This window comes from Dipodomys merriami, unplaced genomic scaffold (genome assembly GCF_024711535.1).
Source record: "Dipodomys merriami isolate MVZ:Mamm:240054 unplaced genomic scaffold, mDipMer1.0.p SCAF_13, whole genome shotgun sequence".
Classification (NCBI taxonomy): Eukaryota; Metazoa; Chordata; class Mammalia; order Rodentia; family Heteromyidae; genus Dipodomys; species Dipodomys merriami.
In genome coordinates this window covers 5,392,692-5,415,893 of record NW_027202604.1, presented here as the reverse complement: position 1 = coordinate 5,415,893, position 23,202 = coordinate 5,392,692, and the positions used below count along the sequence as shown (strand labels likewise).

At 44.7% G+C, this 23,202-nt stretch overlaps 1 protein-coding gene across 1 annotated transcript in view; it reads left to right on the top strand.

The window, feature by feature from the left end:
* Dnah1 (dynein axonemal heavy chain 1) overlaps positions 1 to 23,202 on the top strand; it is a 77,348-nt gene that overhangs the window by 6,449 nt on the left and 47,697 nt on the right. Inside the window, exons 5-13 of the mRNA XM_070018607.1 lie at positions 1,807 to 1,981; positions 2,386 to 2,542; positions 3,493 to 3,625; positions 12,268 to 12,429; positions 12,963 to 13,215; positions 19,249 to 19,406; positions 20,926 to 21,137; positions 21,780 to 22,078; positions 23,001 to 23,151. Of these exons, the coding sequence (XP_069874708.1) occupies positions 1,807 to 1,981; positions 2,386 to 2,542; positions 3,493 to 3,625; positions 12,268 to 12,429; positions 12,963 to 13,215; positions 19,249 to 19,406; positions 20,926 to 21,137; positions 21,780 to 22,078; positions 23,001 to 23,151 (1,700 nt within the window). The remainder of the gene's footprint in view (positions 1 to 1,806; positions 1,982 to 2,385; positions 2,543 to 3,492; positions 3,626 to 12,267; positions 12,430 to 12,962; positions 13,216 to 19,248; positions 19,407 to 20,925; positions 21,138 to 21,779; positions 22,079 to 23,000; positions 23,152 to 23,202) is intronic.

The following is a 23,202-nucleotide window of genomic DNA, read 5'->3' as shown; positions in this document are numbered from 1 at the left end:
AGGATTGTATTCTTGGGCTCCATGGAAAGAGTGAGTCTTACTCATCGTGAGAAAGGACTGAGCCAGGTCTTTGGGTGTTTGGCAGACAGGATAACAAGATGTTTGTAGGAGGGGCCATGGTTAGTAGTGAGAAAGCTGTCCTTTTCTCCTTCAATATACGGGATGTGCCCTTCTTTCAGGCCCAGATGTCCTGTAGTTCCAGCTGTCTGCTCTGTGTGCATCCCAGAAAAGGTCCAGCTCCTTGCTGGCACTGTCCAGATTAGCCCCACTAGTATGGGAATTTGGATACTTATCTGAGGATCTAGATTTTTCTCAATAGTCTCACAGATACCAATGACCCTGGTGATGAACTTCAGATCTCAGGCCTGTCGGGGATTGGAATGGTACTTCTGTCATCCCTGGCAGGCATGGAGCCCTACCCCCAGGAGGAAAAGCAAGCCTAATAGACCTCAGGTAGTGTTTGGGACCTTGATCCAATGGGCTAGTGACAGAAGTCCACTCTACTGCCTGAAGGCTAAGTAGAGGGCCCAAGACACACACCAGGGGCTGGAACTAGCCTTGATCCTCTCCATCCTGGCTCCTTGGCTCCTTCCCTAAGTGAATTCTATGAGTAGAATCGTGTCAGGGATCCACAGGCTTAGAACCAGGTGATTAGGATATGAAAGCTGCCTTCATAGCAGGGCCATTTGGTGCTGTGGAGGCCCCTGAGTGCTGGCCACTCTGCTAGGAGACTTGGACTTCACTTGAAGTCTGGAGGCTTCTGCCACATCTCAGACACCAGGCCAGGCCAGGTTTCTGTGGGACCCCAGAGGGGACTCATAAGATGGGCCTTCCTAAAGTGAGACCATATCTTGACTCCAGAAAGGTGGCAAGGCCCACGGAGGCAACACCAGAGATTCCAGACCCTTGGTATTTGTGTGTGTGCACGCGCGCGCGCGTGCGTGCACATGCAAGTCCTGGAGCTTGAACTCAGAGCCTAGGCACTATCCCTGAGCTGCTTTTGCTCAAGTCCAGCACTCTACCACTTGAGCCAGAGTTCCACTTCTGGCATTATGGGAAGGTAGTTTACTGGCAATAAGAGTCTCATGGTCTTTCATGCCGAGGCTGGCTTTGAACCACGATCCTCAGATTTCAGCCTCCTGAGTAACTAGGATTACAGACATGAGCCATCAGCACCTAACCCCCTTGGGATTCTTTAGAACTTTCTTCTACCAGGAGAATAGATGGGGGCCACCCAGAGTTTAGTCAGGCCCTAGGAAGGTGGCCCATTTCTTTCCACAGTATTCCCACACTCCTTATCTCCAGCTATAGATTTGGACTTTCCTTCGAATTTCCTTTCCACTGATGGTGGACTATCTATGGATCCCTCTCCACCAGCTTCCGTCTCACCAGATCTAGAGTGGAAGCCTCTGGATCTCTAAGTCTAGTATCCATTTGGTCCTTTAGGGACCACCTACCCTTACAGTAAACCTCACTAGTAACTAAATTCAGTGCCTAACTTTAACAATAGTCCTTGGTGCTGGGGTGATTGGTGACTTGAAAAGGAATGGCCAAACATGCTGGCCTAAGTCAGGTAGATTAGGGCCAAAACAGTCCTTCATGAGGCTCTGGCCTCTCAATGCTCATACCCCAACGGGTATAAGAAAGAAAGGCCAAGACACTATCTGACACTATCTGGCCACAGGCAGGCCCTGAGCTTCCTGTGCACTCATGTATGTCCTGCCTAGTGGCTTATTAGATTATTAAGAGTGGGGATGTTGGATCACAGACTGATTAGCCATACTTGTCCTCTGAATCTGCCTGCAGTCAGAAGCTTCCAAGTTCCTGAAGACTTCAGGGAGCGTGTGGAACAGCAGAGCATTGGGTCTACCACACGGCTGCTCTCCCAGACTGATTTTCCCCTGAAGGCCTATGAGCCCAAGGTGCAGGTACCCTTCCAGGTGCTTCCAGGCCAGTGCCCTCGCAAGATTGAGATTGAGAGGTATGCTGGCTCAGTGGGCTGTAGAGTGGGGCCTTTTCCCAGGAGGTGATGTCTGCCCAGTTCAAGTCAAGAGACTGTAGACCCCTAAGTGTCAAGCCCCACAGCGCAGTGTGTATACAGGTGTTAAGATCAAACTTAGCCCTTTGGTCTCTTCATAGGAACAAATAACTTTTCTTATTAGGGAATTGGGGAAGGTGACATTTAAGTCAATGAAGTGGGACTGCCAAGAAATGGCAATTAGAGTCCAGGACTCCCTCCCCAGCTGCTATGCCACTTTCTGACCAGTTTCAGAGGGGCAGATGACACCAGAGGGGTTTCTTCACACCCTTCTACAACACCTCCTGGGACCTGTGGAGCCATTTGATATGAGCCATCCTTCTAAGACCCCTGTCTACCCTGGCCAGGAGGAGGCGGAAATATCTGAGCCTGGACATTGAACAGCTATTGGCCAGCGAGGGTATTGATTCCAATAAGCTCATGCCCAGGCATCCGGACCCTCAGAATCCACAAACCATCGAACAGGGCCATGACCCACTCTTCCCCATCTATCTTCCACTGAAGGTGAGCTCAGTGCCGCCAATTGTTGATGGACAGTGTGTCTGTGTGTCTGTATGTCTGTGTGCAGGACCCCAGTTGAGGCTTAGGAGTCAGGCCCCAGAGGAGATACTACTCTGTCCACATGAACTCACTTGTCAAGCCATCTGAATAATCAGGACCCTAGATCCCTCTAGCATCTTAGGCTGGGTGGGAGGGGTGGGAGGAGCACTAAGTCCTCAGGGAAACTGATTTTTTTTCTCCTTTGGAGCCAGGGCAGCCTGTGTGTCTGACTTCTTTCCCCACCCTTTCCACAGACACCTAGAAGCACCCTGATTGGGCTGTGCAGTAGGGTACAAGTCTCCCTGACTAGGGCCTGTCCAAGAGTCGGGAGCTGTTTCTGGGCTACTGGAATGGAGAGACTCAATATGAAAGAGGCACCTGGGCCATCTCCTTTGTGTACAAATGGGGAAACTGAGTCTGGGGAGGAGAGACAGAGAGACAGCCTGACTGTGGCTTTCATTCACTTCTCTTCCCATTCTCTGTGAGTTCTAAGTGGCTCTGGCCTGGGGTCCCTTTGGGGAAGCAGAGCTAAATCCAGATGCTATCCCCTTTTCAAGGACTACCTCCTGATAGTCCTGAATATCAATTGCTCCTCAGTTAAGTTAGGGTGCTCAGAAAATCCAAAGCTACCTGTTTCTTCCAGCCTGAGCTGGCTGTTTGGAACAGTAGGCAACAGAGCCTATATTCTTCACTGAGTCCCCAAATGTCCCCTGCCTAAGCCTAGCTTGACTGCACAGGAATACAATTCCCCCACCCCAGCTCCAACTCCCCATTCCAACCCTGTGTGCTCTTGGAAATAGCTGAGGAAGGGCTCAGCCTGTCCTCAGCCTACAGCTCACTCTGGAAGAGGCCTCTGGCATGTTCAGCTCTATTTAACAGCTAGGGAAACTGCTTTCTCCACACTTTGCCTTCAGGTTTTTGACAATGAGGAGTTCGATTGCCGGACACCCAGAGAGTGGATCAACATGGGTTTCGATTCAGATTCTCAGAATAGGAAACCTGTTCCTGGAAAAGCCCTCCTGCCTACTGATGATGTCCTGGGGCATGGTGAGCAGGGTTAGCCTGGGATCCAGGTGCTGTCTTACCCAGCAGCATCTTTGTGCAGGTTTCCTAGGCTCCCCTAGAACCTGACAGCCTTGGGATGTTGGAGAACTTTTGAGGACTTGGCTGGAGTAAAGCCCAAGAAACTGGCCACACTGAAGGAGGAAATGCTGGGACCAGGGACAATATTGTCAGGAAGGCTAGAAATAGAACAGCTGGATAGAGTCTCATATATTAAAAACAAAACAGAAACCCTTTGATCTATTGTTATAAAAGACATATGCTTGTTCGAAATGTTCAAAGATCTGTGAGGGGCACAGTTGGAATCCTTCCATCCTACCACCCAAGAATGATTATTGTTCCAGCTTTTACCTCTACATGGACCACACACTGTAACACACTTGCTCACAAACACACTTCTGTTACATACATCCATAATCATAGTCACTGTCATACTCCACACACTCACACATGCATTTTCTTTTTTACCTATTATTATTATGTTTACATTTGTAGAGTATACATTGGATTTTCCCTCTCTTGTTTTCACTCATCTATCCATTTCCCCTTGACCCCACCCCACCCCTTTCAAGTATGGGCTTCCTGGTTTTTTTGTTTTTGTTTTGTTTTTGCTGAACTTTGAATTTGCCTTTCTAGGGAATTATACCATTTGAGTTCTTCCCTGACACTACCGTATTTCAGTAATAGAGTTCAAACTCTGTAATAAAGTTTGAAGTTTGATATTGTTATTCCTCCAACACTATTCTGCCGGCTGAGGATTGCTTTTGTTGTTCAGAGTCTTTTGTTGTTCTACATGAACTTTTGGATTGTTTTCTCTCTCATTGAGGAATGATGCTGGGATTTTAATGGGTATTGCGTTGAATTTGTAGATTGCTCTGGGCAGTATGGCCATTTTCACGATGTTAATTCTTCCAATCCAAGGAACGTGGAAGGTCTTTCCATTTCCTTAAGTCTTCAGTTTCCTTCTTTAAAATTGTAAAGTTTTAATTATAGAGGTCCTTCACCTCTTTGGTTAATTCCTAAGATTTTTTTGGAAGTTCTTGAAAATGAAGTTGCTTTCCTCATTTCAGTCTTGCTCTTCTCATTGTTGGCATACAGAAAAGATACTGATTTTTTTTACCCTGTTCTTTGCCAAAGTTTTGAATAAGTTCTAGGAGCTTGGGAGAGGAGTCTATAGGGCCCAGAATCATACTATCTGCAAAAAGTAGTTTTATTTCTTTCTTCCCTATTTGGGTCCCCTTTATGTTTTTCTTTTGCCTTATTCCTCTTGCTAGGAATTCCAGTAATCTATTGAGGAAGAATAGATAAAATAGATATCCTTGTCTTGTTCCTGATTTTAGAGGAAATGGTTTTAGATTTTCACCATTAAGATAATGTTGGCTTGGCATATACAACCTTTATTATATTGAGGATTGTTCCGTATATTCCTAGCCTTTTCAGAGCTTTTATCATAAAGGGATGTTGGATCTTGTCAAAGCCTTTTCTTTATCTATTGAGATGATCATGTGATTCCTGACCTTCAGTTGATGTGTTGCATTGCATTTATTGATTTATATATATTGAGCCAGTTTTGTATCCCTGGGATGAATCCCAGGGATGAATCCTAGTATATGATTTTGTTTGTTAGTTGTTGAATTCAGCTGGCCTGAATTCTATTAAGAAATTTTACATCTATATTCATCAAAGAGAAAAATTTATAGTTCTCTTTCTTTGATGTATCTCTATCTGTTTGAGAATGAGTATAATGCTGGCTTCATAGGATGAATTTGGTAGTGATACTTCCTTTCTATTGCACTGATGGGTTCAGGTAGTATTGGTATTAACTCTCCTTTGAAGGCCTTACAGAATGTGACTGTAAATCCACATGGTCCTGGGCTTTTCTTGGATGGGAGACCTTTTATTGCCATTTCAATTTCATTGCTTGTTATGAGTCTATTTAATTAGTTTATATCTTTTTAAATTAGTTTAGGTATATTGATGTTCTCTAAGAATGTGTTCATTTCTGCCAGTCTCTAATTTATTTATAATATTCTGAATTTTGCTTGTTTCTGTTGTGATGTTCCCTTTTTCATCTCTAATTTTACTTATTTGGATGATTTCTTAGGTTTGCTAGGGGCTTGCCAATTATGTTAATTTTTTCAAAAAAACCAAACTTTTTGTTTTGATGATTATGTGTGTTGTGTTTTTTTATGGTCTCAAATTTGTTTATATCTGATCAAGTTTTTATTTATTTCCACCTATTGGTTTTGGGTTTAGCTTGTTCCTGTTTTATTAGGAGCTTGAGGTATGTCATTAGAGTATTGATTTGAGATTTCTCTATTTTGTTGATATAGGCACTCATAGCTTAAACTTCCCTTCAAGTAATGCTTTTCTGTACCATAGAGGGCTAGTATTTCATGTGTTCATTTATATTGAATTACAGAAACATTTGAGGTTCCCTTATCTCTTCAATCATCCACTGAGTTTGAGTGTTTTCTGTGATGGCTTTTGCTGTTGAGCTTTATTTTTATTCTGTTGTGGTAATTTCAATTTTTTTGAATTTACAAAGGTTTGCTTTGTGACTTAGGATAAGGTTTATTTTGGAGAATGTTGCATGGGCTGCTAAGAATTATATATATATATATATATATATATTGTGATGCTCTGGGTGAAAGATTTTGTAGTTGTCTGGTAGGTCTAGCTGATCAATGCAGTTATTTAGCTCTGAGGTTTATTTGCTGAGTTTTTGACTGGATGAACTATCTAAAGGTGAAAATGATGTGTTAAAGTCACCAGCAATCAATATGCTTGGATATATATGCATTTTTAGGTCAGGTAATATTTATTTGATAAAGTTGGGAGCTCTAGCATTTAGTGCATAGATATTTGGAATTGTTTGTCCTCTTGGAGGGTTCCCTCTATTAACATGTAATGTCCTTTGTCTCTTCTTAGTAATTTTACTTTGAAGTCTGTTTTATCTGCTATTAGAGAGCAGTTTGCTTGAAAGACTTTGTTCCTGCCTTTCATCCTAAGTAGTTGTCATTTAGATGTATTTGTTTTAGGTAGCAGATAGATGGTCTTACCTTTCATCCAACCAGCACTCTGTGTCTTTTGATTAGAGAATTGAGCCCCTTGCTATTGTTAGAACTGAGAGGTATGTTAAAGCTCCTGTCACGTTATCCTCTCCCCCGTTTTAGGGATTGTGTCTGTTTTGTTCTTATTATATCTATCTGTTCATCTGGTAGGTTCTGTTTTCACTGCCTATTTCATGTTCGTGTTGGTTTTCTGTATGTAGGACATCTTTGAGTATCTTCTGTATTGCTGCTTTGGTAGTGATAAATTGTTTTCATTTTTGTTTATCATGGAATGTTTTTATTTGCCCCTCAGTTGAATGAAAGTGTGGCTTGTATTCCTGGTTTGGAATTGTTCACATTTAATGCTTGTTATACATTATGCCAACCCCTCCTTACTTTTCAGGTTTCAGCTGAGAAATCTGCAGTTCTTCTGACTGTTTTTCCTTTGTAGGTAATTAATCTTTGCTCTCTGACAGCTTTACATATCATTTCCTTGTTTTCTATTGAAACATTTTGAATCACACGTGATGAGAAGTTATTTTTAGTCTGGTCTGTTGGGTGTTCTAAATACCTCTTACATCTGAATGAGCTTTTCTTTTTGAATGTTTGGGAAATTTTCTGCTATAATTGTTAAATATACTTCCTATACTCTTACTTGTCAGTTCTCCTTCCTCAATATGTATCAGCCACAAATTAGGTCTTCTAATTGATTCATGAATTTCTTGTAAACTCTTTTCCTGTTGCTTGAATGTATTTGTTTATTTATATTTGTATGTTTATTTATATTTATATTTATACTTGTATCTACTCTGTCTTCAAGCCTAACACTGTCTTCCATTTCATCTATTCTGCTGGAGAGGTTTTCTACTCTATTTTTTGTCTTCTGTTTGCTTCTTTTTCTATTTTCGTATAGAAATCTTTTTAAAGATCTTGTATTGACTTCTTGACTTCATTTATTTGTTGATCTGTGCCTTCTTTCATTTCTTTTAGCTGAGTGGCTGTTTTTTCATTGGAATCATTTGCCATCTTTTGCAATTGGTTTAGCTTTTATTTGTATTCTCCACGAATTGCTTTGGTAATTCTTATCACATTCACAAAATGTATAGGCTTTCTATCTTTTCAACAATCATTCTTATCAGTATGTCTTTTAGCCCTATGTATGAAGTTTCCTCTAAAAACTTTTTTTATGGGTCCGGTCATGGGGCCTGAACCCTGAACTCTGGGCCTGGGCGCTGTCCCTCAGCTCTTCAGCTCAAGGCTAGCGCTCTACCACTTGAGCCACAGTGCCACTTCTGGCTTTTTTCTTTTTGCTTATGTGGTACTGAGGAATTGAACCCAGGGCCTCAGGCATGCAAGGCAAGTGCTCTACCACTGAGCCACCTTCCTAGCCCTAAAAACTTTCTTTTCTAATGAATGGTTGCCACTTTCTAGGTGTGTTGTATTTCTTAAATTTCTCGTATTTCTTGTGTTTCTGTAATGGGCTTTACCCATTTGATGGCCTTTTCAGTATTGACTTTTAGGTGCCTAAGATCTTCCTAGTGGGTTGTTCTCTGTTCTCAGTTGACTAGGCAGACAATGTTTAGATGTGATGTGTCTCTACTGGTCTGGGGTAAATGTCAGCTTTGCTACTTTATCCCAGCTCAGAATAGGTGAAATCCAACATAAAATAGGGCATCTTTGTTAATTTTTTCTTTTTTCTCTCTCTCTTTCTTTCTAACATTCTTTCTTTCTCTCTCTTTCTTTCTAAAATCCTTCCTTCCTTCTCTTTTCTTTTCCTTCCTTCCTTCCTTCCTTCCTTCCTTCCTTCCTTCCTTCTTTTCTTTCTTTCTTTCTTTCCTTTCTTTCTTTCTTTCTTTCTTTCTTTCTTTCTTTCTTTCTTTCTTTCTTTCTTTCTTTCTTTCTTTCTTTCTTTCTTTCTTTCTTTCTTTCTTTCTTTCTTTCTTTCTTTCGCCAGTCCTAGGGCTTGAACTCAGGGCCTGGCACTGACTCTGAGCTGCTTTTGCTCAATGCTAACACTCTAACACTTGAGCCACAGTGCCACTTCTGGCTTTTTCTGTTTATGCAGGGCTTCATGCATGCTAGGCAAGCACTCTCCCACTAAGCCACATTCCCTGCCTGTTAACTTTTTCTATTCCTCTAGTCTCAGTGTATGTTTATTGGATTAGAGTTCTTTTCCTGCTTGTTTAGGGGAGTCAGGCACCCACCAGGTGAAAACCAGACCCTCAGGCTCTTCTCCTTATTGTATGGGCCCAGCTGGGAGCAGGTCTCTGGTTCCTCATTGTGACTTGGAGAGATCTCTATATTTTGTCATCACCTTGTGGCCCCTGTCCCTATATGTGTGGTGCAGGGCTAGAGGCTGGAAGCCTGTGTTTCACTTAGCTCTATAAGCTTCAGTTTGGAGTGGAATTCTGAAATTAGAGCCCTATGGTCTCTTCCTGTTGGGCTGGAGCTACACTGGAGGTTTGGAGACTGAACTCAGAGGCAGGACTCTAGTTAAGAGCACCACCCTTTGGTCCCTCTGGGTTTGGGTTCGATTTTGGCATGGAGCTCAGCTGGAAGCCTTATTCTCTCTTTTTATTTCAAGCCAGTAGGAGACTAAATCCTTGATTATAGGTGGGGGTTGAGACCAATGGTCTCTAACACTTTCCCTTGTCTTGGGCTCCTCCAGGTATTAATCTCTGATGTAGTTGGCAGGAGGCTAAACCCTTGCTTTCCCAGTGTAGGCTGAGTTTTGAGCTCAAAACTTTGTCTCTTGTTTCTGCTCCCTCCCATGCCTTTCTATGTCCAGTGCCTGTTCTGAGCCTGGGGCTTGGTTCTCCCCCTCCCTTCTCACTGGTCACATGGTGGTGGCAAGCATGCGACTCATGGTCTTTTTCCTAGATTTCTCCTGTGAAGTAGTTTTCTGTGTATCAGTGCAGCTGCAGAGGCATTGGACCTTTGGTGGGCCACACTGAACAGAGGATGATGTGTGGTGAGTAAAAATTCACACCAAGCAGCAGACTGCTCCAAGTGGAGATCTGGACATAGTATGGATCCACACTGAGTGGGGATCCTCACTGAGTAGACAGTGGAGCCAAGCAGCAATCTACACCCTGCTCCAAGCTGTGGGCCTTGGTTCAGTCAGCTGTGTCTAGAGCTGGTTATGTGGTCTTGGTGGGGTTCTTTTTTAATGCCTTTTCTCCTCTTTCTGAAGTATAAGTGTTTTTTGCTTGTTTGTTTTTTGCTGGTCCTGAGGCTTGAATTCAGGGCCTAGGTACCTGAGCTTTTTTGCTCAAGGCTAGCTCTCTATCACTTGAACTACAGCTCCAGTTCTGACAGTTTGGGGAGTTTATTGGAGATAAGAGTCTCATAGACTTTGCTTCCCAGGCTGGGATTGAACTGTAATCCACAGCTTCCTAAGTAGCTAGGATTATAGGTATGAGCCACAAGCGCACTGCTGAAGTATTAAGTTTTTATGTTGTTTGATTGATGTGAGGCTCTGACTGCTTATCTTTGCCCAATGATCACTCTTGAGCAGGATTTCCTAATTAGAACTTGGTATTTATGATTAAGCAGACAGAGCTCTGCTATTTCTATGTCTTTAGTCCACCATGTTGTATCCTTCTTGCATACATTTTCATTACTCTGCGTCTGTGTCTGTCTCCCTTTCACACACACGTGCCTACACACATACACACACTTGTGTGATTGTCACCCATTGACAACCACTTATCACAGCCTACCCACACTAATTTAATGTTATGCAGATTGGCATGTCTGTGTTTTCCCACACTGGGCCTCTGGCTCCTTAGGCTCCTTTGGTCTTTTCTGGTGATCATAGAGACTCTCCAGTTGCCTGTAATTGGGAACCGTGCCAGGGTGAATGACCATGGCTACGTTTCTGTACAGACTTCTCAGGAAGGTCAGGGTTCTAAGTTTTGATGACAGAAGTGGTTTTTCCCTCATTTAGGGAATAAGAGTGGTCTGCTCCAGGCCTTTTTAGTAGAAATGATGTCTATGGTGTGTCTAGTTGGCTAGCTCCCAGGTGGGAATCAGGAGTGTAGAAACAGTGTTTCTGGACATAGTGGATCACACCTGTAATTCTAGCTACTCAGGGTACAAAAAATCCAGAGGATTATGGTTTGAGGCCACCCCAGACATAAAGTTAGAAAGATCCCATTGCAACATATAAGCCATACATGACTGTATGTTGAAGTCTCCTGTGCTGGGTTCCATGTACAAGCATCATTTTTCTTCAATTATTTATTGAGTACCTACTATGTATCAGTTTCTATTCTATGCCCAGGTCCACATCTGTGACCTGTCAATAGAAAGCAGTATAACTAAGCATTATAAGGGACATAAAAGAAGAAGAAGGCTGGGCACCAGTGTCTCACACCTGTAATCCTAGCTACTCAGGAGGCTGAGATCTGAGAATCACAATTTGAAGTCAGCCCAGGCAGGAAACTCCAAGATATTCTTTTTTTTTTCTTTTTGGTCACTTGTGGCACTTGAACTCAGGGCCTGGGTGCTGTCCTGAGCCTCTTTGTGCTCAAAGCTAGCACTCTACCACTTGAACCACTTCTGGTTTTAAGAAGTTAATTGGAGATAAAAGTCTCATGGGGATTTTTCTGCCTAAGTTTGCTTGGAACCACAATTCTCAGATCTCAGCCTCTTGAATAGCTAGGATTATAGGTATGAGCCACTGGTGCCAGCTCATGAGATATTTATCTGTAATAAACTACCCCCCCCCCAAAAAAAGAAGACAGGCTGGGAATGTGGCTTAGTGGTCCAGTACATGCATGAAGCCCTGGGTTCAATTTTTCAGTACCATATAAACCAAAAAACCAGAGTGGCACTGTGGCTAAGTGGTAGAGTGGTAACCTTGAGAAAATAAAGGGGACAGTACCCAGGCCCCGAGTTCAAGTCCCAGGACTGACAAAAAAGCCAGAAGTAGAGCTTTGCCTCAAGTGGTAGAGTGATAGCCTTGAGCAAAAAAATCTCAGAGACAATGCTCAGGTCCTGATTTCAAGCCCTAGGACCAGCACATGTGCATGCACGCGCATATGCGCACACGCATACACGCATGCACACACACACACACACCAGAAGAGGTGAAAAGTGTTCAGCTGAGGAGTAGGTAAGAGGTCCATACTGACCAAACAGGCCCTGCCCAGTGGCCTTTGAACCCTGCCCTACATGCCTTCTTCTGATAAAAAGAGTCCAGAAGCTTTTCTCCTTGACCTTGGTCACCTTGAAGTGGTCTAACTCATAAATGACAACTACCAATGAGAGATCTTCAGCAAGTTTCTTATATGGGGATTTCACATATCCTGTCCCTACCACATTGCCTGTATCTCTGCCCTGGTGGGGGTTATGTAGAGAGGACTTGTCCTTCTGAACCTCTTATGGCCAGAGGTTTAAAGTGGCCAACTTAGCTGGGAGGAAGCAGGACCCTTGCTCTGCTGGACCCAAGGGCCATTCTGGTGTGATAGAGGCCAGGTAAGTTGCTTCTGAGACCCATCCTAGCACCTTCTGCCCACACTCAGAGGCCCCCATGGCAGAGAACATTGGTGGGGTACCATCTCGTTTTAGAGGACCCCAAGAGTCAGAAGCTAGACTACAAATGGCGTGAGGTTGGTGTCTTGGACTATAATGAGGAAAACAAGCTGTACCTGGTACACAAAACGGATGAGAAAGGATTGGTTCGAGATGAGATGGGGATGCCCATCCTGAATGGAGGAATTACTGCCAAAGGTATGAGCTCCACCTCTGCTCCATGAGAACCCCCAGCTAAGGTTAGCCATGGCTGGACTGAGGCCAACCCCACCAAGGACACCACCAACACAGGCCTGAATTCCTCCCTCAGTTTAATCTCTGGCTGTGTGTCCCCTAGCCAGTAATAACTGAAGGACAAGTGATTCAGAGACTCCAAGATGGGCTAGTGACCATATTTGTCCTGTCAGCTCCAAACAGCTGGTAGCATGATATGGGAAAGATCCTGAAGCCCATCACTTAGTGACAATTGCCCTGAGTATGACATTAGTGACCTCTCCTATGTTAGCTCCTTACCTGAGCATAGCTCTTTCCAGTTTAAAAAGCACTTTCCCATCCATGACACACTGTGCAGTAAGCAGAGCACAGAATGTCATCATACCCATTCCACACATTTGATTCAGAGTAAGGGAAAGGAAAGGCCACTGTGCATCAGTGACCTAGCTGGCTAGAGGGCAGTGCTTCAGCTCAAAGAGCCTGACTTTGTCCGCTTGTCTTTCTCACGTGGTCCCCAGGAAGGCCACCCCTTCTGCTCTGTCAGTACTGGGTGCCACGGATCCAACTTCTCTTCTGTGCTGAGGACCCTCGCATATTCACACAACGCGTGGTGGAGGCTAATGCCCTGCGCAAGAACACCGAGGCACTGCTGCTGTACAATCTGTACGTGGACTGTATGCCCTCCGAGGGCCAGCGGATCATCAGTGAGCAGAGCCTGAACAAGATCAAGCAGTGGGCCATGAGCACGCCACGGATGCGCAAAGGGCCACAGTGAGTCCCCATGCACTGCCTCCCTTTCATTGGAGAAATAGTGTCACCAGGAGTATAAAGTAGCTCTTGTGGGGTCTCATCTGTTTGGGGCTGTCTTGCCTACTCTATGTGGCTTTTGGTACCCCAAGTAATTTCTTGTTCATCTCCAGAGTCCTTATTGTCAAGATGGACTCATGGATTATTACTATGTTGAAAGGATTGCAATATATTAGTATCATTTTAAAAAATTTTGATGCTTAAGTGTGGCTAGTGAGAACCTCTTCAAGCTAATCTTTTTTTTTATAACATGTTGTCATTGTTATCTGAGTTCTTCCTTACTTTCTGGCATAGCAAGAAGTTCTATTTTTCTTGTATATTCTTATTCAGTCCTGAAATCAGCTTTTTCTCCAAGAAGACCTGGTTCCTTTCAGTGGGGAATTTAGAAGCTGAGATTTTTCCATTACATATGCTTGTTCATTTACAAAGAGGCAAAACTCATCTGTGGTGCTAGGCAGGACAGTATTTAGATGCTATTCCTTAGGGTGTGACCAGGTCAGGTGTAAGGGAACTTGAGGGTCTAAGTTCCATTCTGACTGTTCACTAGGTTGTGATTTCAAAGTCAAATTTGTGTTGTGAGAATGCATCAGACTGTTCATTATGCTTTGTGTATGTGAAAAATGTAGAAAAAAGAGTTTATATTAGAAATTACTTCAAGCAAAAAATATATATATATATATGTTGCTATTGGCAAATCATTTCTTAATATTCTTACAAAAGATAGATCTATGAAATATATACAATCCATGACATAATCTATTAAATATATGATACTATTATTTTATGACATTGCATTATCATATTCTATATAACATATGCACAAACTATTTTTTCTATGTCTATCATTGAAATTTCCCTCATTCCCTTTTTTTTTTCCACTTCCTCTTGAACATTGTTACCCCCTCCATTGTTTTCCCCCTACCATCCCCTCCCTCCCTCCCTTCCCCAAGGTTCTTTTTTTTTTTTTTTTTTTGATTGTGATTAAGTGATTACTTAATTTCCGGAAATTCACAGTATTGTGGAATAATGATGCTCATTTAAAGTCACAAGTTCATTCTAACTTTCCTGGAGCAAATTGTCTATCACAGTCTGTAATATATAACGGTGCTCATATGTTATATACCATATATGTGATCAGCAGCATGGGGATATTTAGTAGTGGTTCAACCAGATGAGTGGGAGTTCTTTGTTTCTTAAGTCCTGTTAGTTTTGTCATATCTCCTAACATTTTGGATTCATCATCCACTTATCAGGAAGACCATGTACTGTTTGTCTCTTCGTTCTTGGCTTACCTCGCTCAACATGATTCCTTCTAGCTCCATCCATTTCCCTGCAAATGCCATTATTTTGTCATTTCTAATGGCTGCATAGTATTCCATTGTGTATAGATACCACAATTTTTGGATCCATTCATCTGTGGTGGGGCATCTAGGTTGTTTCCATATCCTAGCTATTGCGAACAGTGCTGCAATAAACATGGAGGTGCACGTGTCCTTGTATATTGGTTCCTGTTGTTCAGGGTAGATGCCTAGAAGTGGTATGACTGGGTCGTAAGGGAGGTCAATCTTTAGCTTTCTAAGGACCCTCCAGACTGCTTTCCAAAGTGGTTGTATGAGTGTACATTCCCACCAGCAGTGTAATAGCGTTCCTCGTTCTCCACATCCCCTCCAGCATTTGTCGTTGGCTGATTTGTGGATGTGGGACATTCTGACTGGGGTAAGGTGGTATCTCAGGGTTGTCTTTATTTGCATTTCCTTCACCACCAGGGATGATGAACATTTCCTCATGTGTTTCTTTGCCATTTTTATTTCTTCATTTGAGAAGTCCCTCTTTAGTTCCCTTGCCCATTTAGTGATTGGTTTGTTGGGTTTGGGAGGGATTAGTTTCTTGAGTTCCCTGTATATACAGGATGTTAACCCCTTGTCTGATATATTGCTGGTAAATATTTTTTCCCAATTAGTTGGTTGTCTTTCTAGCTTGGTTGCGATAGCTTTATCTGTGCAGAAGCTTTTTATTTTAAGGTAGTCCCATTTGTCGAGTCTCTCTCCAATTTGTTGTGACCCTGGGACTCTGTTCAGGAAGTTCCTTCCTGTGCCTATTAGTTCAAGTGTCTCTCCTACTCTGTCCTGCAGTAGTTTCAGAGATTCAGGTTTAATGTTAAGGTCTTTAATCCATTTTGAGTTGATGTTGGTGCATGGTGATAGGCTGGGGTCCACTTTTAGTTTTCTGCATGTGGCTGCCCAGTTTTCCCAGCACCAGCGGTTGAAGAGGCTGTGTTTCTTCCATTGTATGTCTTTGGCTCCTTTGTCGAATATCAGCTGGCTGTAGGCCTGTGGATTTATTTCTGGATCTTCTATTCTGTTCCATTGGTCTTCGGGTCTGTTTTTGTGCCAGTACCATGCTGTCTTTGTTATTATAGCTCTGTAGTAGAGTTTGAAGTTCGGCATGGATAGCCCTCCCATATTGTCTTTATCCCCTAGAATTGTTTTGGCCCTCATTCCCTTTTACAACTGCATATTAATCTATTGTATGTGGATGGCTCATGGATTATGCAACCATTAGCCTATATTTAATTCATTTCCAGGTGTAATTACAAACAATGGATAGTGCAAGGAATAATCTTGTTCACACTTATGTTTGTGTTGATGATAGTATAGCTTTGGGGTAAATTCTTACAAGTGGATCACTAGGTGCAAAGGTAAACATGTTATAAGCTCACCTGCAGAAAGAGATCAATAGATACAAGGCAACTGTGGGCACTGAGGAGATGAGGAAGACCAGGAAGCTGCAGGATGAAAGTGATACATGTATGTGTATGTCGGGAGGGATTCCTCCATCAAGTCAGATCCCTGAGAATCCTGCAAGATAGGGATAAAGGTAGTGGCCACCAGGCTGTATAATATGCCTGGTCAGGGTATTAGTGGCCTATGAATAGTCTTAGTGAAGGTAGGTGAAGAGAGAAGGGAAGAAAGGAAGAGAGAACACTGGTTACTCCATAAAGGCAGGAAAAAGGATGAAGCAGTGACTAAAAGGAGTGAGATCAATGGATAACTGACAATGGGAGACATCGAAGTGTAGGGACTGTTAGGAGTGTCTTATAGGGGAAAGTGCCCAGCACATAGGGCACAGGAAATATGTGCTAAATGAGTGCATGAATGATTAACAAGATGGATGACATGGCTTTGAGGGGCCTGCTTGTGCTAGTAGAGATGACATACCAGTGTGAGCTCGCTTACAGCCTGGTAATTGGAGATGTCAGAACCTAGGTTTAGGGGTGAAATGTGAGGGTCATGCACTCTTGGACCTAATCATGGTGCCACAGTCTCCTTGTGCCTCCTGGAAGCTGCTAGCTCTTTGTAAACAAGGATAGGCCCCCCGTAAACAGTGGCTAAATGAAAGCACAGGAATTCAGTGATAGGCATCTTCCACAGAACCCAGAGCCACAGGGCAGTGTGAGGGTGCAGGTACAGCTCACTGTGCCTCTCATCCCACCACTCTGGGGCCTTCCTTGACTCGCAGGGATTGGAAACAGCCAAGTAGCTGATGAGATCTATTTCCCATCTGCAACCAAGCGTTGAGGCCATAGCAAGATGGAGGTGTGGCTGGGCCAGCTGTCAGTGAGGTGTCTAATGGTCCATGGGGGGAGTAAAGGCTTCTCTGAGGGTTTCCACTGGCTTCTGGTGTTGCCAGTGCCTCATGTTCTAACAGCTTGCTGCACACCAGGCCCTGGGCTCAGTAACTCCCAGGATTAGTACCATCATCCTTCCAGGCAGGTACTGTTACCTCCCATTTCCCAAGGTGTAGAGGGTTGAGTCATATACTCACTTTGTCACTGCTGATGGCCACACTGTCATGTCCTACTCTCATACTCGATGCCACCTGCCTCCATATCCAATTGAGATGTGCTGACTAGGGAAGGCAGGATAAAGAAGGTTATTGAGCTGGGCACCAGGGGCTCATGTCTATAATCCTAGCTACTCAGGAAGCTGAGATTCAAGGGTTGTGGTTCAAAGCCAGCCTGGGCAGAAATGTCTGTGAGACGCTTATCTCCAATGAATCACCAGTAAAGCCAGAAGTGGAACTGTGGCTCAAGTGGTAGAGAGTTAGCCTTGACTTTTAAAAAAGCTTTTAAAAAAAAGCCCTGAATTCAAGCCCCAGGACTGGCACAAACAGAAATGAAGGAAGGAAGGAGGGAAAGGAAGGAGGGAAAGGAAGGAAGGAAGGAAGAAAGAAGGAAGGAAGAAAGAAGGAAGGAAGGAAGGAAAAGAAAAGAAAGGAAAAGAAAAATGGTCATTGAATCACAGACTCAGGAGGTGGAAATCAGGGATGGCTTTTTGAGGAAAGTAGCACGTGAGGGGAGCCTGCTAAGAGGAAGCAGAAACACCCAGATAGAAGGTTCCTCATGAACAAGAGACTGGGTGAAGAGTCCCTTGGGTCCAGAACAGAGACACCTGGATGGCAGAGGCTGCCAATGCAGACACCTGCATTGGACTCTTGATGCTGGCCACATGGGGTCTGAGCCACAAATAGGTTCTCTTTGATTCTTTATATATGTACTCAGCACCTGCATGCTGGCATTTCATAGAATGCTAGGTCCTGTGCAAGGCATTGCAGAAGTTACCATGAGCTGTGCACCCAGTCCTCCACACTGTCCTCACCCTGTGCCCATTGTCCAGAGGGGAGCAGACATGGACAGTATCAGGAGTATTATATTTGGGGAGACACTTTTGGACTATAAATAGGGCCTACCCTCATCCAGAGAAGTTAAAATGTGCTCAGGACAGAAATCTCAAGGCAGGGGACTGGGAAGGTGGCTCAGTGGTAGAGTGCTTGCCTTGCATGCATGAGGCCCTGGGTTTGATTCCTCAGCACCACATAAGCAGAAAAATAAGCTGGAAGTGGTGCTAGGGCTCAAGTGGTAGAGTGCTAGCCTTGAGCTGAAGAGCTGAGGGACAGTGCCCAGGCCCAGAGGTCAGGCCCCACGACCGGATCCCCCCCCCAAAAAAAGAAAGAAAGAAATCTCAAGGCAGGGGTCTGGGGTGTTCAGGAAGAAGTGGGAGATGAATGGATAAGAATAGCTGCCAGAGGGAATGCAAAGGCTCTGGGGTAAGTGAGGATTCTGTGCACCAGGAACTCAGAGGGACCACATGAGGTAGAAGCTGAGTGGAAACAGGGGTAGTGGCCTTTATTGGAAAGAACTTCTTAGATTACAGGAAGAGGCCACGCTCTGCTTTAAGAACCGTGTGTGTGTGTGTGTACACGCATGCTCATGCCAGTACTGGTGGTTTGAACATAGAGTCTGGTCACTGTTTCTCAGCTATTTTTGCTCAAGGCTACCACACTCTACTACTTGAACCACAACTCTGTGTCCAACTTATTGGTGATTGATTAGAGATGAGTCTTACAGTCTTTTCTGCCTGGGCTGACTGTGAATCCTGATTCTCTGATCTCAGCCTCCTGTGTAGCTAGGATTATAGGAAAGACCCACTGACACTCAGCTAAGAACCAGGGATTTTAAAGCAGAAAGATGTGATCAGGGAGCTGGGAAGGTGGATCAGTGGTAGAGCGCTTGCCTTGCATGTATGAGGCCCTGGGTTCGATTCCTCAGCACCACATAAGCAGAAAAAGCCAGAAGTGCTGCTATGGCTCAAGTGGTAGAGCACTAGCCTTGAGCTGAAGAGCTGAGGGACAGCGCCCAGGCCCAGAGTTAAAGCCCCATGATTGACAAAAAAAGAGATGTGATCAGATTTGAGCTTTTTAGGGCATGGATTGGAGTGGGGATGGGGTAAAGGGACCCTGTACTAGAACAACAGTACTATAACTGGACTAGGAAAAGAAGAAGTGGGAAGCTAAATGGACAGACTCTGGGAAATGATGCAATGTGGCTCAGGGCCAGGTTGGGATATACCCAGGGATCCAGAGCAGAAGTTCTAATCCCATGTACCAGTCAGTGACAGAGGACCCCCCGGACCTTGGTCTCTCTTTCTCCATGGGCAGAGTCCTTGAGCATCTCAGCAACCTCACCAGAGAAGTGAGCCTGGACTATGAGCGTAGCATGAACAAGATCAACTTTGACCAAATAGTTGCCTCCAAACCTGACACGTTCTCCTATGTGACCCTGCCCAAGAAGGAGGAGGAAAAGGTGCCAGAGCAAGGTAAGAATCTTGAACTCATGGCTGTCCAACTGGCCAGAGCACTCTTCCTCTAGACATACTTGTCTTGCCATTGATATCCTTATAGGCCCAACACTTCCCTATACCCACCAGTCTCCAGCATTTATACTCTTCTTTTACCGGTTGCAAGGAGATTTTTAATCAGGGGAGCAGGAGAAAAGGTCTTAAAAAGTACTAGTCTGGCTAGACATGATAGTTCACACCTGTAATTCCAGCTACTTCAGAGACAGAGATCAAAAGAATTGTGTTTCAAGGCCAGCCCAAGCAAAAAGTTAGCAAGACTTCATCTTAACCAACAAGCCAGATATGGTGGCATGTACCTATACTTTCAGCTGTTCAGGAGGCAAAGGTAGAAGGATCATAATCTGAGGCTGGTCCAGAAAAAAATGCAAGATCCTATTTTTTAAAAAATAACTAAAGCTCAAAAGGAATAGGATATGACTTAAGTGATAGAACCCTTTGCCTAGCAAGGGGAAGTCTTTGAGTGCAAACCCACAGAAGAAAGAGAAAGAAAGAAAGAAAGAAAGAAAGAAAGAAAGAAAGAAAGAAAGAAAGAAAGAAAGAAAGAAAGAAAGAAAGAAAGAAAGAGAGAGAGAGAGAAAGAAAGAAAGGAAGGAAGGAAGGAAGGAAGGAAGGAAGGAAAAGAAAGGAGGGAGGGAGGGAGGAAAGAAAGAAAGAAAGAAAGAAAGAAAGAAAAAGAAAGAAAGAAAGAAAGAAAGAAAGAAAGAAAGAAAGAAAGAAAGAAAGAAAGAAAGAAAGGAAAGAAAAAGAGAGAGAAAGGAAGGAGGGAAGGAAGGAAGGAAGGAAGGAAGGGAAGGAAGGAGGAAGGAAAAGAGGGAAGGAAGGTGAGGGAGAGAGGGAGGGAGGGAGGGAGGAAAGGAGGGAAAGTCAAGTCTGAGTAATGTGGAAGCCACAGGTAAATGCGTAACAGGGAATCAGTGGTTGGAAGTAGATGACAGAGGCTTCAAGGACATATACCCTTTCTTTCCTCCCATAGCAAGAGTATAGATGGCATCGCTGCAGCCACATGCACACATGGCAGACCAAGTCTTGGGCATGACCCAGGATCCCCAACTGCCCTAGTTTAGACTAACCTTGTTTCCCGTGTATGATGTGCCTAGGAGTCAGGCTGGTGTGTGGACAGAAAATGTTCAGAGGGGTCCTGGTGTTCACATCTTCCTTCCTTGGGTGTCCATGGGCAGGTGTCAGACAGGCCTCAGGGTGCACATGCATAGCACCAGCAAGAGACAACTGAGAGTCTACAGTTACCACCTACTTCTAAAAGTGGCCTTCAACCAGTGAGCCCTGGAGGAAATTCCGGAGCAGGCAGTTCACTATGGCTTGGGGCCACTTTGGCATACTATGAGGAAAGAGGAGGTCTAGGAATGAGATTGCCTCTTTTGGCAAGGAAGCAGGAGTCTCAAACAACCTGTAGACACATCCTGACTCCTGGTGTATCCCAGGCTTACCTGACACAGGCTCTTGGTTTCCACCCCTGTAGGATTGGTGAGTTTCCCCAAGTACCCCTTCCGGGAACAGAAGGAGGACTTCACCTTTGTGTCCTTGCTCACACGGCCAGAAGTCATTATAGCCCTGAGCAAGGTGCGGGCTGAGTGCAACAAGGTGACCAGCATGTCCCTGTTCCATTCAAGCCTCTCCAAGTTCAGCCGCCTGGAGGAGTTTGAGCAAATCGAGTCACAGACCTTCTCCCAGGTACTTGGGCATCAGAGCAGAAGAGTAGTATATACAGGCCCTTGGAACCAGCAGGCATAGGCCAGGGCCTTCTCAAAAGGGTTGGTTGGCCACTAAAGAACGAGCTCTAGCTTCTTTCATAGGCCTTTTTAGAGCTTGGAGTGAAACCAAGGGTATGGTTCATCTAACAGGGCAAAGGAAAGCAAGGTAGGCTCCCTTCCCAGACACTCTATCCCAGCCCTAGTTGCCCTTGTTCTAGCAAAGGGAGCAGGAACCCCACCCCTGAGCGGTATCAACCTGAGGGTCAGGGTGCAAAAGAGATGGAAGGCAGCCTCTTTTGTCCATTCTCTGTTTTTCATTCCTATGCCTCACTGCTCAGTTTCATCCTGTCATACTTCTGCTTCTTTCTCATCTCTGTCTTTTTCCCAAAGCTGGAGGAGAAGCCCTGCTTCTGCACCACGAAGCCCTGAAAGCAGCTCTAAGTCTTGGCAGAGGGAGGTCACATGAGGGTGTTAGTTGGGGGGCTTGGCAGTAAGCTGGGACTCATCCAGTCAGATGAGTCCTGAAGCCACTTCAGTACCCTCATGTAGAGAGTCTCAAGTGTATCAGTTATGGCTGGGAAAAACTCAGGTGGCTTTGTGATGACCCCTGTGGCCACTCCAGGTACAGATGTTCCTCAAGGACAGCTGGATCAGCACCCTAAAAGTAGCCATGCGCAGCAGCCTGCGTGACATGAGCAAAGGCTGGTACAACCTGTACGAGACCAACTGGGAGGTGTACCTCATGTCAAAGCTGCGCAAGCTGATGGAGCTGATCAAGTACATGCTTCAGGACACGCTACGCTTCTTGGTGCAGGACTCACTGACCAGCTTCTCACAGTTCATCAGTGATACCTGCTACAACGTACTCGATTGCCCCGATGACATGGTCTGGGGTGAAGACTTCATAAACAGCCCCTACAGGTGGGCCCTGCTAGACAGGGTCAGCTGCTCCTTATCCGGCAGGCCCTAATGGCTAAATTTGGTACAGTAGGTCCTTGACTACCAGGAGAACCTGGCTGTACATAAGCTGCTGGACAGTGTCCCACCAGCAACCACTTGTGTTCTTGTGATCCCCATTCACTGTCGTCTTTGAGTTACTCAACTGAGAAATATTCTTTAAGCACTTTCTATGAAGTAGACATGATTCTAGAGGAACCAGATATATAGTTTCCATTCTCATTAGGAGACTAGACAGTTGCTGATTTTGCTAGGGAATGCAAATTATCACTCAGTATGGACCCTTGGCAGAGGGTCAGAGAGGAGTAGTAGCTGAGCCAACACCCGGCACATGCAGGCCAGTAGGTAGAGGGCCCAACCAGTAGAGACACCAGGTGTTGGGAGGGAGGAGCATTTAAAGCAGCTAAGGAAGCACAGGTAGCAAGACGAGGACTGTTCAGGAAGGAGAAAAGGACATAGGGACCAGTCCAAATCAGGAAAGGCTTCAGGGATCTGCTGGCTGGTGTGTTCTGATCGAGCCAGAAGCCATCAATAGGTTTCAGGCTGGAGTCTGAGAGGAATAGTGGACATCTGAAGCCAAGGAGGATGGGCTCCCAGGGAAAGAGTAAAGTTACAAGTACCTAGGGCCTAGCCAACCTGCCTGATGACTTCAGGATGGGGTGAGTTCCTCCTTTTCTGTGGTGCTTGGGGATCTCTGGGAACAAAGAAGGAGAAAAGGAATTTGTTTGGCTGGTCTGGGTCTTCCTCTCTGGTAACTTGGAAGTTTCTCTGGGAAGAAACAGGAAGTAAATATGCATGGAGAAGATTAAGGGCTACAGTGCTGACAGGAAGGACAGAGGGTCCTCTTCAGGTCCCACCCATATTCAGCCCAGCTCTTGCTCCTCAGGCCCCGGAAAAACCCCCTGTTCATCGTGGACCTGGTGCTGGACAACTCAGGGGTGCACTACAGCACACCTCTGGAGCAGTTTGAGACATCTCTGCTCAGCCTCTTCAACAAGGGCATTCTGGCCACACATGCAGTACCCCAGCTGGAGAAGGTATATAGCTTGAGTGGCCTGGCCCAAGTGGCTGCTAGTGGATTTTGGCTC